Below are 15,730 nucleotides of genomic sequence, written 5' to 3' on the forward strand. Positions count from 1 at the left end.
AGTGTATGTATAAAACGGATGAGTGAACAAAAAACTTAACAGATGCAAGCCACAAATGCTTCCATTGGTCGCTGCTTTGCATTTCAAGTACTATGTTCTATGTACTATGTTTAAGTACTATGCTCAGTTTGGTTCTTTGCTTTGTCCTACCTGAAGACTCAACCTCTGCCCTCTTTTTATTCATACTTGGTTATTTATTTGAGTCTTTCATTGACGGATTTTATATATGGACCTTAATCCTTGTGTAAGTATCGTAATATATTGTTTTTGCTCCCAATACCTATTCCTTTGATCTTACTCAAAGGCTAATGCCGAAATGAGGACAAGGGTGTTCAGACATACTTTTGTCCTTTCTTACATTCAGCTGCAAAACCATCAAGATCTTAAGCATCTCATCTCAAGAAGAAAATGAAATTCCACTTTAAATGTCTTGGCTCTAATTGCCCATTACTGCCTGCTGCCTTGTGTTGACCGCAGTATTCATATTTTTGAATATGTTAGGTTATTTTCATTACATTCAATATTTTTATCTTTTAGATATTCTATATGTTGAAAGTGCTAACATAAAATCACTTGTATATGAAGCGCATTATAACAGTAATACCTTGTAACACTAAATTAAAACTCAGTTCTAAAAATGTAAGCACAAAGAAGTGTTTTAAATATCATATTTAATGGTGTATTTGTCACAGCTAGGTGCCTAGCCGATTCACAAAAGGAACCCAAGAGCAGATGCAGACACTGAGAGTTAGAGTTAAGACAGAGTTTATTTACAGGTAGGTGGTGTTGGAAGCCAAAGGGAGGATCCGGGCAGTCAGGGAACTCTGAGTGAGGAAGGACATGGTTAGTGTGAATCCGATAGACGGCCAACAAGCTGGAAGACAGAGGTTTGATTAGAGACACATGAAAAGCGGGATGGATGCGCATGGAAGGTGGATGCTTGATGCGGACAGCGGAAGAATTGATTACAGAGTCTATTTCAAAGGCACCAATGTATTTCGGGGCCAGTTTCTTCGAGCTGAACCTCAAAGAAATGTCCTGAGTTGCCAGCCAAACCTGCCAGCCAGGGGTGTACTGCGGGGCAGGGACACGCGTCTGATCTGCCAAACGGTAGTTGTGTTCAGCTGTACACAGCAAGGCTTCACAGGTCTGGGACCAAACACCATGGGCTCGTTGGAGGTGGTGTTGGACCAAGGGAACCTCCAGGTCTCTCTCCTCTTCGGGAAACTGGGGTGGTTGATAACCCAGTGAGGCCCAGTGAGGCCTCGAATAGAGATAATCCAGTGGCGGTGGAAATAAGTTGTGTGCATATTCAGTCCAGACCAACTGCCAACTCCAGGAGGAAGGGTTGTTGGCAGTGACACAGCAGAGAGCAGTCTTGAGCTCCTGATTAAGCCACTCTGTCTGCCCGTTGGACTGGGAGTGATAAGCAGAGCTCAACAAGACTTTAGCCCCCTGAGCAGCAGGTTTGCCATACCTGCAAGATAAATAGGGGCCCCGGTCGGACACAACTTCAGAAGGAATGCCATGAAGACGGAAAACATGATTCACCAGAAGATCCGCAGTTTCAGAGGATGACGGGAAGGACAATGTTTGTCTAGGGCAATAAAATGAGTGGCCTTATAAAAATGGTCAATGATGGTGAGACTGGTGGTTTTACTTTGTGAGGGGGGCAATCCAGTAACAAAATCCAGGGAGATATGAGACCAAGACTGACTGGGAACCTCAAAAAGCTGTAGAAGTTCAGACGGTGGTCAGTCGTTACTCTTACTTCTAGAGTCGTGAAGTGCAGCTCAGTCTCTTCTGGTCCAATCCTGGCACTGCTGGGTTCTTGGTTCTCCTTCTGGCTGAACGTCAGTTCAGCAGTCTGAACTTGGATGGAGACGTTACAAGCACTTCACTTCCATGAAGGGGTCTTTAACACCCCTTTTCCCTTACTAATCTTCTTTTAGGACAATTCAGGCCAGAATTCAAATATATTTCTTGACAGTGGTTGAAGATTGTGTGATTGTTCCACCATCATCTTGGCATGATGGGCATGCCTTCCAGAATTTCAGCAGAACAAGACAAAAGAAGACAAAGACACACAGAATTTTTGGGAAAACTTGAGCAAACTTCATGTCTTTACAGGGGTTTGGGTATATGAACAGTTGTCTTCTTGCTCTGAGTCTGCTTTAGTCTCTGATAGAGTTTTAGTCCCAGTGATCTAGTCTTTGTCAGTAGGTGAGGTTCCTAAGTCAGTCAGTAACTCACTCAGTGTTCTTTTAGTAGGGTCCTGAGCATGAGTACAGTGAGTCTTGTGGATCCTGTTACTCAGTCTGCCTTCTGTAAACCATACATTTACACAATGTGATGTAGCTTCTGCTACCCTGTATGGTCCTGTCCACAGAGGAGAGGACCAGTTAAGTTTGTAGACTTTCCTTTGGACCTAGTTTCCGACTTCAACAGGTGATGTATTGGGGTCTTGTTCCTTGGTGAGTATTTCTGTAACCTGTTGAGATATACTCATCACTGTGTTATTCAGTTGTTTCACATATACACCAAAGTTTTCATACTGTAGTAATACGGGGGTGAGTCTGTTGGTGCAGTTGTATTTGGACAGGGCATTTTTTTACCCTGTCAAGACCTCATGTGGAACAACATGACAACATCCATGGTGGCATTAACTGTGTGTCTGCACAGACTTTTGCTAGGCCTTCTTTGATGGTTCTATTTGCTCTTTCCACTTGTCCTTGTGAAGCTGGGTGATAGACTGCACCAAGCTTATGTCTTATCCCAAACATCTTTCGCACGTCTCTTTGTTCTTTATTAGAGAAGTGAGTACCATTGTCTGATCTTATCACTTCTCCAAATCTTGGAATAATTTATCTTGTAAGTCATTTAATGACTTATTTTACTTTTTCATTGATCTAGTCTTGTTTTGTGGCTCCTTTCTCTCTCCATGCATGTTTTTCAGATGGAGCATCTGCTTCTTGAGATGATTTAGGTGTTTAACGGGGGTGCTGGCGGAGGTCACAAAACCTTTTCTTATAAATGGATTACCTTTTATACCTTTTCAGAGCAGCTCAGACCTCTAATTATTTTAAATTTTCTGAAACCCTCTCCTTTTCTCAGTTTGTTAATCTGGTTGAGTAGCATCTCTTTAACTGTAAACAGTGTTTTTGTTTCTATTTCACTAATTCTATCCAAAGTTATACTGTTTAATTCAATTAATATTTATCTACAGGGTTAGAAACTGATAAACATATTGATATATTGTTAATCTTGTACAACTCTCTGGTCACTGTGGCTGTTTTTAAATGTGCCATAAAAATAAACCTTGACTTGTTGTGACTCAGACTCAGTGCTGCTGTCTTTACGTTTCTCTTTAAGAAAGCCACTGGTAATATCTCACTCCTGTAGCAAATTTTATAGCTGTGTTTCTGTTAATATCCTGATAATCGAACTCACTTTAAACCTTTCTGTAAAGCATTTTGTTGCTCAGTTAAGAGAATCTGCTGCAGTAAAATAGTTAAATGATTTAATGAGATCAAATATAAATTCTGATGATAAATATTAACTCAGAATGAGCAGCTAAATTTTTAAAGTCATGTTAATATGAACTCTAAAACAGTAAAGGCTAACCTCTACTGCTTTAAGATAATAAGAAACTGTTTGACATCTGACTGTCTGGCTTTGCTGTTAAATGGTCTGACTATCTGGTCTCAGACCTGCTTCAGGTGGAAATGATAAAGTCTCAATTTGTAGAACATCCTTTGCTCAGATGGTTTTTCAATGAAAGGAGCAAAGATTTTAAATTCTCTGCTTGTTTATCTGACTTTAACAATTTAAGAGAGCTGTTAAATCTTAATTCAACAACAAACTTGTACTAATGTCTAGTTTTAAACACCGTGTTCTTCCTGAATTTATTTTGGACATTTTATTGCTTCTTATCTCTTCACTGTGATACTTGCATTGAAAAGCTGTCTTCAGCTTATTCATCTACTTTGGTATCTCTCCCAATTAAATGCATGTTAAAATAACTAAATCAAATAATAATAATTGCTCCAGTATAACACTTAACTTCTATTATTATTGTAAACTTATCTACTAAATAACTATGTGTAACTCTGCTACTCTTTAAGTACAGGCCAATGATCACTCAGAATCTGTAGATAAACATATTGTATGGACTGTCACTCAGTCTCAGGGCTGAATGAGAGAAGAAGGAAGCAGGGTTGGGATGAGATAATCTTAGGATGAGAGCATTTATGACAAAGCTAAGTATATCTAACCTTTTCTTTTCCAATGACACATGTCCACATGTACAGCCTGGTCACAGCTTTTTTTCTTATGCTAAATGGCATGCTTCTGATATTGAGCATGCATGCCTCTGCATAAGGAGGAGCCAGCGCTGTCGGCTTCTCCTTGGTTGCAGTTATGTTGGGCAGAGGTGTCTTATCTTCTAGTGTAGTAGGATGTGTCTCTGTAGAATATATGTGGTAGTTGTGCAGAGGCCTGATCCTGAATAGAGAATTTAGCTTCTCCTAAGAAACACTTGACAATTTGCCAGACTTTTTTCTGCTTTTTTCTCTTCCATTTCTACCCTTTGTCTGCCATCTTGTAAAGGTGTCAAATATTACCAACCACAATGAGCTGAGTTTACGTGTTTTGCATTAATCAACAATTGTTTGACATATTCTGATATCTTTACACGTGTTAGTCAGAGTGGGTGAATGGCCTCATACACACGTGGACAAAATTGTTGGTACCCCTCAGTTAAAGAAGTAAAAACCCACAATTCTCACTGAAATCACTTGAAACTTACAAAAGTAACAATAAATAAAAATTCAGCAATTACTTTTGAAATGTTGATTAACATAATTATTTTAAAAAAAAAACTGATGAAATAGGGCTGGACAAAAATGATGGTACCTCTATAAAAGATTGAAAACTATTTGACCAGAGTGACATGATTAACTCAGGTGTGTCCTTTCATTGACATCACAGGTGTTTCCAAACTCATAATAAGTCAGTCTGCCTATTTAAAGGGAGACAAGTAGTCACTCTGCTGTTTGGTGAAAAGGTGTGTACCACACTGAACATGGACAACAGAAAGCGGAGGAGAGAATTGTCCCAGGACATCCGAAAAAAAATGATAGACAAACATCTTAAAGGTGCAGGCTATAAGACCATCTCTAAACAGCTTGAAGTTCCTGTGACAACAGTGGCTCATATTATTCAGAAGTTCAAGACCCACGGGACAGTAGCCAACCTCCCTGGACGTGGCCGCAAGAGGAAAATTGATGACAGATTGAAGAGACAGATCGTTCGAATTGTATCCAAAGAGCCCAGGACAACCTCCAAAGAAATTAAAGGTGAACTCCAAGGCCAAGGTACATCAGTGTCAGATCGCACCATTCATCGTTGTTTGAGCCAAAGTGGACTTCATGGGAGACGACCAAGGAGGACACCACTGCTGAAAAAAATCCTAAAAAAGCGAGACTGGAATTTGCAAAAATGCATGTTGACAAGCCACAAAGCTTCTGGGAGAATGTCCTTTGGACAGATGAGACCAAACTGGAGCTTTTTGGTAAGGCACGTCAACTCTATGTTCATAGACTCAAAAACCAAGCATACGAAGAAAAAAACACTGTCCCTACGGGGAAACATGGAGGAGGCTCAGCAATGTTTTGGGGCTGCTTTGCTGCATCTGGCACAGGGTGTCTTGAATGTGTGCAAGGTAAAATTAAATCTGACGACTATCAAGGCATTCTGGAGAGAAATGTGCTGCCTAGTGTCAGAAAGCTTGGTCTCAGTCACAGGTCATGGGTCTTCCAACAGGACAACGATCCAAAACACACAGCCAAAAACACCCAAGAATGGCTGAGAGAAAAGCGTTGGACTATTCTAAAGTGGCCTTCCATGAGCCCAGATCTGAATCCCATTGAACATCTGTGGAAGGAGCTGAAACATGCCATTTGGAGAAGGCACCCATCAAACCTGAGACAACTGGAGCAGTTTGCTCATGAGGAGTGGGCCAAAATACCTGTTGACAGCTGCAGAACGCTCATTGACAAATACAGAAATCGTTTAATTGCAGTGATTGCCTCAAAAGGTTGTGCAACAAAATATTAAGTTATGGGTACCATCATTTTTGTCCAGCCCTATTTCATTAGTTTTTTTTTTTTTAAATAATTATTTTAATCAACATTTCAAAAGTAATGGCTGATTTTGATTATTTAATTTTCAATGAATTTTTATTTATTGTTACTTTTGTAGGTTTCAAGTGCTTTCAGTGAGAATTGTGGGTTTTTCCTTCTTTAACTGAGGGGTACCAACAATTTTGTCCACGTGTGTACCTGGTTCATATGGCTCTAACATGTCAGAGATGTACTTTGGTGCTAGACCATGAAGAGACTGGTACACGAGCAGAACTGTTTTAAAGTCTATTCTCTGAACACCCTAACTAAACTTCCCTTTTTTTTCTATTCCAATGTCCCCCTTCTTACAGAACCACTTGAGGTCTGTGTCAGTGTAGGAATTCTCAATCAGTTTCAACAGTTCGATACACTTCCATGAACACAGTAAAATATCAACCAAGTTGCAAACCACCCTACATTTTCATGAAAAATAACTAGATACTTCATTTAAAAAAGAAGTGTTGTTAAAACACTCAGACGCAGATGGAGCTATTGAATTGGCCGCTGCTCTCCCCAGCGCCGGAAGCCTGGCCCTGTGTCCTTATACAGAGATAAACACTTAATTTATCGCCTTTCTCAGAATAATTAGAAACATCTCCTTTTGCGGAATAATTGCAATAACAATTTCATACAATTTAGAAGACAACCCTCAGGGGTTATTCATTTATATTATGAATTTTATGTCTTTTATTTATCCAAATTGAACTAATTGAAAACACTTATTTTACTCTCCCTATGTGAGACCATGTGTTTATACTTTTCATGTGACCATTCAGTATAAGCATGTATGTAGTTTCTTACAGTAATTTTTTCCATTGTTTTAGCGATTGAGGACATCATTAATCAGACAATTTGATTTAGCATGTCCAGTGTGCAGAAATTTCACATATTCAAGAGGTTTTCTGCTCACCTTGTGCTAAAGGCACCTTGAATTCCCTGAAAAAGTGTCTCTAATGCGTGTATCTAATGTAATAGACCTATCTGACAAGATGTAGAAGCTTCATCTGTCCCAGTTATTTAGTCCAGTTATGCTATTTTAAAGTCTTAGACCATTCAAGGACATACATTGCGTGGTATGAGAAGAGTGGAAAAGTACAAGATGGGAACATAGGTTATTGAGGGAAATAAAGAATATGAATACATAATGTCTAAGAACAAAGCCAATTATAACAATCAGGACACACTAAAAACCCCTCTGCCTCCCCCTTCCTGCCTGTTTGTCTTCAGCAGTCTGGTTCAAATGGCGCCAGCCCTAGAATACAGAGGACCTGCGGAGAACAGCATTTTACAATACCTCTTGAACCTTAGCATGAGTCAGGAGAAAATTCCAGTGCTGTGCAAAACATCCTGCCTCAGTCCAGAACCTAAAAAATCTCAACCATCTGCCCTCAGTGACTACAGACCAGTTGCCCTAACAACCCATATCATGAAAGTCCCAGAAAGACTCATCTGTCATCTAAATAGCCAAATGAGCACCTTTTAAGACCCACTACAGCGAGCACACAATCATTTGAACAGAGCGGGTAGCACAGTGAGGATCGCGTTGTTTTATTTCTCCAGTGCTTTTGATACAATTCAGCCTGCACTGTTTATGCGAGGAGTTCCAGAAAATACAGGGCGATGCCTTCACAATTGCATGGATTATTGACTACCTCACAACCAGACCCCAGGATCTTGTCAACCACTTTGTGGCATGGTGTGTGAACAATCACCTTGAAAATGAACAAGGCAAAATAGATGATTATCAATAATGGAAGGACCACGAAGGGACAGAACTGACTCGACACTTTCAGGAAGCTTTAGTCCTTCAATGTTTTCACCAACATGTTGCATATCATGTGTTTGTCTGTGGCTGCTTTGCAACCATCTGTTGAGGCAGTAGCATCATTGCCACTGACTCAAAGAAAATGGGTAAACTGATACAGAAGGCTGGCTCTGTTGGGGACTGCTCTGGAGTGTCTGGAACAGATTGTGCAAAGAAGAATGCTGCATATGTTGATGGACACAATACTGCATCCCTCAAGATAATATAGGGATGAAACAGTGAAGAAACTTCTTCGGCTCCGCTATAGCATAGAATAGTACAGGAGGTCATTCCTACCAGCAGAAATAGCCATAAACAATGTCTGCTCATCGTGGGCGGAAAAGATGCTGAAACATTATAATGGGATTAATAAAGTATTTTCTAAACTTGATTTTAATTTAGTTTTATTATGAAAAGTAGTACAATCAGTGTTAGTATATGTCATGTACATATTGCCATATTATCCTACCAATCTTTGTTGGTAATTTGCAAATTACTGTTTAAAAAAGAAAATCAAAAAAATATTCCCCAAGAGTAGCAGTGTTGCAGCTTCAGCTGTCGACCTGAATCAGTTACCCAACTCTGCAAATACATCAGATGTTTTGGTCCACCATTCATTTTTCAAAATTATTTTCCTTACAGGTTGAATGATTTGCTATGACCACTTTAGTGAAGACAGAATTTGAAATAGGGCACCACATGTCAAAAGATGGAGCAAATAGTTTGTCTTTGTAATGGTGACAGTTGTGTGGATTTTCATCTGAATAAATCTGGCATGTGCTCCTGTATTCAATGATTTTCCAGCCAAAACACATATTGTGTTTGACTTACACATTAATAGAGGCTGCTTCACTGTGCCAAGCAGCTGCATATTAGGACCTATTACGTGATTTCATAGCTCTTAGAAAATTGCTCCTATTCACAACGAAACGACTGGGGGTGGGATAGCAGGGTTGGTGGGGGGAGGTGGTTGTGGGAGGACAGGAGAAAAAGCTCCCAACACACATACATGCCTTTTCAACCAAAGATGGCAAGGTTGATGACAACATGACCATTGTGTTATAATGATAACACCACAAAGGCATCTTCCCCCCTCATCAAGGCTTTACAGAAGCTGCAGATACAATTTAATTCACTGCTCTGTTGGCGGCGCTGATACCATTATGCAGCACGTCGGCACAGGGGTAATCACTGTCTTTCCTGAGAGCAAAATGAAAAAAGACAAACACTAAAAAGAGGGGGGAGGGAAGATGGAGTGATGGTGATGGGAGGCCTAAACTTACAATTAAGACTTCCAATTCTGACTTGCCAAAGCCCCCTGCAGACTGGTGCTGATACACTTGCATCACTTCCAGCACTGTTTATTTACCATGTCTACCAGTAATTATAATTAACGTGTCATTTAGTTCAATATGTCCTTTCCTAGGTTGCTCAGTGTGGCCACGGAATGATTGAGATGTGCACATAGGAACCGAGAAGAGTTTGAGGATGAAAATTGGCTGCTAAGTGCTATTGAATGTCTGAAGCGGAGGGCACCAGTGGAACGTGGATATCGCCTGGCACTGGTGTTCATCAACTTCTTAATTAGGTGTCACTGGGGGAAAGGAATTGCCCACAGCAATGCTTAATTTCTCCCCTGCTCAACCACACTGATTAATTAGTTAAGTGGCAGGGCATTCTCTAGGGGCGTTTTTTTTTTTTTTTCCCTTTTTTTACTGAGGTGTGATTGCAGCTCAAAAAACATTACAGTTTATTATTTGGCCTTTTTTATGCATAGGTTTTGTTTAACTGTGCTTGTCAATAATCTTATATCAACAATGGATCAAAGGAAACATCACCAGCAATGCAGTGCCCCTCAGCTCTGATAAGATTTTCATTCTTATTGTTTTGGGTTGTGACTTATAAACTTTCTTTAATCATCACCAGCCAGACAAGTTCAGTGACCAAATTATTATTTTGGGGTTTTTCACACACCTTCATGGCTGAGAGAGGATATTAAGTGTATTTTTTAGCTATGTTCATCCAACAGTCTTATATCTTCTTCTCTCAGTTGTCACTGAACTGTAGATGTTCCAATGTTCCAATCATCAAAGTCGGAACAGCTGAGCATATATGATACTTGATTTGGCAATAATGGGAGAGAAAAGATCACTAAACCAGTTGCTCTTCTCACCTTTACAAATGTTTACAGAGGCTTGTTAATAGAACGCAGCGCAGTCCATATCCTGACCAACTGACTTTTTTTTTTTTTTTTTTTTTAGAGTAGCCAGCTGCAATTCCAGGGCCATATTATCTTTCCTAATTGATATGTTGTTGTTTTTTTTTATAGATTCAACCGAACATTGGATTTAAGTTATTTTCAAATCAGTGTTTTCTGTTTTTATCAATATTTCATACACTGACCCAACTCTTTGACAAATTTGGCTTTATCTCATCCATGTGACATTCTCTCAGATTTCATAACAAACAAAAGGACCTTAAATTAGACTTTAGTCAAGTGTGTTTTTTGCATGCAAATGTATGTCTGATTTAACAGCTTTAGATGAAAGAAATGTCCTCTGTGCACCTTGTTATTTTCTTGTATCGTGCAACTCTGTTGCTGTACAGTAGTTTAGAAAAGACAAACTGTTCCCCTTCGTCCAGGGTTAAGTTCAACACCACATGTATGGTTTTTAACAAAAAGCCCACATCCACTCCATATCTGAACTTATTCTCTGCCTTTATTCATAGTCTTTTGCTCTACACTTGTTTCCAATATTGATTCTGGCTGTTCTTAATACACAACGGCCCTGACGGTTGAAAATAAAAAGGTAGGAAAATTTGAATAAAAGATATACTGGAAAAAAAGCATGTAGTTCACTTCATTTTAAAATCAAATGATGCACGTAGGTGATTTACCATGGAGGCTACTTACATGGCAGATTCAATAGCAAACAGAAATGCACTTCAGTGTCAAGTGTCAGGCCACTTTTTTTTTTTTTTTTTTTCAACTAACTGTACAATGAAATGAAGTCACAGGTATGCAACTACTCCTTTACAAAATCTAGTCATGTTCTTTATTTGTTTGATGGCATTTTGATCAGACTAGATGCCCATGAGCTGACTTTTTAAGTTCATGTTGACATGAATCCAATCTTTTAGTAGAATTTTACTTGCTGCTTTTCAGTTTTCATTTACATTCTTACATCAGTGATGGCTACTAATGGTCTACTTTTCCTCATCCTCATGTGCTGAAGGAATATTGTTCAGATTGTAAATCTGACAAAATCATTTGATCTGCATAAGTTTGAGGTCTTCCGATCAATTTTCAAAGGCAATAATAGTAATAATAATATCCTAGAGCAGTAGAAAGCCAGAAACCAATTAATCACTTGATACCATCACAAGATGGAAAGCATCAGCAAACTTACTGATTAAAGGAATGCTGGAACTTTTTTTTCACATTGGCAGAAAAAGTACTTTCTGTAAACAGTCTTCTATCCTTCTATCTCCTTTTTAAATGGTAGACGTAACAAAAAAATGTCCCTGTAATTGTCAGTTAAGTGTTGTGAATGATAAGCAATTAACAAGACCGCTTCGAATAAGATTTTAATCAAGTTAAGTAAAAGTATTTATTGTGTACTTTGTTTTCCTAGTCTCTCAGATAGTCATTGAAGAAGTCAGTGCCATTCAGGAGAACCTGGAGATCGAGAAGATGTGTAGAGAAAGTGCTGAAGCATTGGCCTCCAAGGTACAATTCATTTTTACATTTATGGTCTGCATTGGTGTTCAAAGACAGTGAAGTAACAGCCTGTCATATTTATTTAAACCCAACAGAACATGGATACAAGTGGGAAATTTGCATCATGAAATAAAAACAGCCAGGAATAATTGAGAAAAAAAAAAAAAAAAAAAAAAAAAAAATTTATTGGTTTACAACAAGCTCGATTAATTGAACACTCTAAGAAAATAAGCCTGTCAAAATGAAACTGGTCAGTGCACTCCCATGAAATCCCCATCAACGCAAATTTTATGTTGCAATCAAAAGCTCTGCTGCTGTCTCCATATTTTACAGTCTAAAATTGTATTGGATTCTTCTGATTCAGAACATACTTTTTGTGGTTTGTGATTGAGAGTTGGGGAGGCTGGCACTGTGATTTTGCTGCCAATTGGTGCTGAGATTATCACTGTAATCATTTCTCATTCAATTTCTGTACAAAAGCCCTCAAAAGTCCATCTGGCTGGACCAGCTTTTGGGCAGTGGGAGACTGATGGAGAATCATGTTAAAGGTTGACTTTTTGGTATTTTTCCCCTACTATTCCACAGCCTTCAGTTCATCTCTCTCCTATGGCTTGTTTTTCATCCTGTTGTTTCAGGGTCAATAAGCAAGATTTGTTCTAGCTCTGATGAGCTGGCTGCTCACCAGTTGACAACATATGTTCCTCATTGCTGCAGTTACATTTAGTAAATGTTACAAAATTGTTAGTTTACAACATGTAAACTAATGAATGATAGATTGCACTACTGTTACATCACTATCATAATGTACTCAGTTGTTTTCTCTATTGAAAAGGGGTGAGGTACTTGTTTGGTTGTCTAGATATAGAATCTTACTCTGGCCATTGGGCAAGATTGATTGCTAATAAAAAAACAGTCAACATTTTAAGAATTCTACTTTATTTCTCTATTACTCTATTTGTTTTTGTTTATTCCTCATCTTTTCACAGTAAGACATTAAAAAAAGATTAGGGCTCTTGTTGAGCTACAAAAAATTTCCACCAACCTGGTTCTGTGTCACGGTGCGTGGTGCGAGAAGGGACCCAGATGCAGTTCTTTAACTTCCAAAACAAGGTTTATTCCAAAAAAACAAGACAAGGCAGAAAACATAAAGCGCGGCAGAGCCGGATCAAAAATACTTAACTATGAAACAAGACTATGACTGTGAAAAAAACAAAGGAACAGGACTATGAAGCAAAACCAGACTCATCTTTCTGTGACTCGGCATGACGTGGAAGCATGAAGGGATAGTGAGGTAAGGATTCTGCAGTGACTGAAAGGAAACCAGAAGACTAAATACTGTGGAGGGAGTGATCAGTGAATGAGGTGCAGCTGTGAACAATTAACCAGGTGACTTGAGTGAACTGAGGTGGCAGGGGAAAAACAGGACTAGAACATAACTGAAACCATGATTAAACAAACATAACATAAACTTCTTTAGCCGACTGTGACATTCTGCTCTAAATAAAACCACTGAGCATCCAGTGACCATAGTTACCCCTGAAACTTTGGTTTTCAGAGAAGATTTTCAGCCCTCGAACATACACAATGCACTGCTGGAACTTCACAAAATAAATCCACACTGTGTATTAACTCCGGTAAGTGCATACACATACAGTCTCATACACATCTTCAGGGCCGACCACGACGCTGAGAGGAGCGGTAAGAGTTGCGGCGGAGGAACGGCCATACTCGTCAAGCAGTCCTGGTGCACTGACTGTAAAGTTATCTCACGCTTTTGTTCTGAGGACGTGGAATATTTAACCCTGAGGTGCAGACCGTTCTTCTTACCCAGAGAACAGCAGTGCTTTATTGTGACTGTTGTGTACATCCCTCCCTCTACCAAGGAAGAAGCTGCGCTGGATAATCTGCACAACATGATCAGTAAACATGAGAACCGGTACCCTGATAGTGCTGTTATTGTATTAGCAATTTAAGAAAAGCATATTTAGCAGAGCCCAAACCCCACTTTGGAAAATCAGATCACTTAGCAATCCTGCTCAAGCCTACTTACATCAAACCGCTGAAAGCTAACTCATTCACAGTCAGAACTGTTAACATCTGGTCTGCAAGGCTGTCTTGAGCTTACAGACATGAACATCTTCAAGGAAGCTACAAATAACATACACGACTATACAGAGACTGTCAGTGACTATATCAGCTGATGCACTTCAATCTATGTCTCCTCAAAAACTGTCCGTGTCTTTCCAAATCTGAAGCCCTGGTTTAACACTGACGTACGCACTAAAATCAGGACTTTCAATGCAAGTGACAGCGAGGAGTATAAGTGGGTCCGATATGAAGTGCAGAGATCCATCAGAGCTGCAAAGAAGGCACACTCCCAAAAGCTTGAAAGCTTCTACCTGCAAAATAACACACGCAGTATGTGGCAGGGCGTCAAATCACTCACTAACTATAGAAGCAGTGCAACAGCACGGAGGCTAAGGACACATATCTGCCTGACTGTTTTAACAGGTTTTACACCAGATCTCACAAAATGAACACAGACACTCCCTCTAAACTTCCCACTGACCCCGAGGATCCCGCTCTCCTGGTGACAAACACACAGGTCCTGAGGGCTCTGAAAAAGGTGAACCCCCACAAGGCTGTGGGACTGGATGATGTGTCACCAAGACTGCTCGAGGCCTGTGCTGAACAGCTGGTAGATGTGTACACCGACATCCTCAATCTATCCTTAAGACAAGTAGTCTGTAGTCCCACGCATATTTAAGTCCTCCATCATTATACCAGCCAAAGAAATCTGACATATCCACCCTAAATGACTACAGACCAGTGGCACTTACATCAATGGCCATGAATTGTCTGGAGAAGCTGGTATGCATACACATTGACTCTCTGGTTCCCGTCGCAGTTGATCCGCTACAGTTTGCATACTGTCCCAACAGATCAGTGGATGATGCAGTAGCCATGGCCCTCTATCATGCACTATTCAATTCAATTCAATTCAATTTTATTTATATAGCGCCAGATTACAACAATTGTCATCTCAAGGCACTTAAGTAATATAGTCCAATTCAAGCCAATTGGAATTCAATTCATTGTAATCATAATCCAATTAATTCATATAGAGCCAATTCAAAAAATTAATATCCTAGCTAAGGAAACCAACAGATTGCACTGAAACTTGTCTTCAGTCCAATCTCCCGTCCTGAGCCTGAGGGACTGTGGAAAGGAACGACTCCCTTTAACAGGAAGAAACCTCTGGCAGAACCAGAACCAGGAAGAAACCTCTGGCAGAACCAGAACCAGGAAGAAACCTCTGGCAGAACCAGACTCAGGAAGGGTGGCCATCCGCCTCAACCTGCTAGGGTTTGAGAAGACAGAAAAGAGGGAAAAGAGGGGGGAAAAACACCATAACACCATTCAAAGGATACCTGTTGGAACATGTTGGAATGTTAATGACCACAATAATGCCAAATGCACATGATGTCATATGAGGAAATAAACGGGGGGAAAAAAGAGAACATTTCTTCCCACAAAAATATAGCAGTTATATATATTTAGTTAGTGCACTCACTGCACTAACTAAATAACTATTTACTGACTAAAGTTCAAAGTGATACTTTTATTCACCATTAATCCACAAACACAATGAGAAAATATGGATAGAATAGCAGACATTACTTATTTGAAAAACGATGACCTTTTAGCAGCATTTCAGCAAAAGTGTTAAGTTAGTTCCTGCATTCAGAAGTGATGACAAAAGAATATTATTCATATACTTTTAAATTAAGATTAAGATCAGATTTATTGTCATGTAGATACAGGTAGCCTATCCCAGCGGTCATCGGGCGAGAGGTGGGGTATACCCTGGACAGGTCGCCAGTCCCAGTCTGAACCACTGAGCTGAAATATAAAATAGATAAAAGATAAATAAAACCCATAATACAAAAGAATGTAAATGTTCTTAGTGAAGGACAAATTTAACCTTAAGTTGATCTCTTTGTACCAAATGATGGTCATTTT

General features: G+C 39.5%; 1 protein-coding gene across 1 annotated transcript in view; it reads left to right on the forward strand.

Annotated features, from left to right (window-relative positions):
* The window catches only part of shtn1 (shootin 1), a 55,373-nt gene that overhangs the window by 6,901 nt on the left and 32,742 nt on the right, over nt 1-15,730 (forward strand). Inside the window, exon 4 of the mRNA XM_072391585.1 lies at nt 11,622-11,716. Within this exon, the coding sequence (XP_072247686.1) occupies nt 11,622-11,716 (95 nt within the window). The remainder of the gene's footprint in view (nt 1-11,621; nt 11,717-15,730) is intronic.

This window comes from Leuresthes tenuis, unplaced genomic scaffold (genome assembly GCF_036924035.1).
Source record: "Leuresthes tenuis unplaced genomic scaffold, fLeuTen1.0.hap1 SCAF_8, whole genome shotgun sequence".
In the NCBI taxonomy this organism is placed as follows: Eukaryota; Metazoa; Chordata; class Actinopteri; order Atheriniformes; family Atherinopsidae; genus Leuresthes; species Leuresthes tenuis.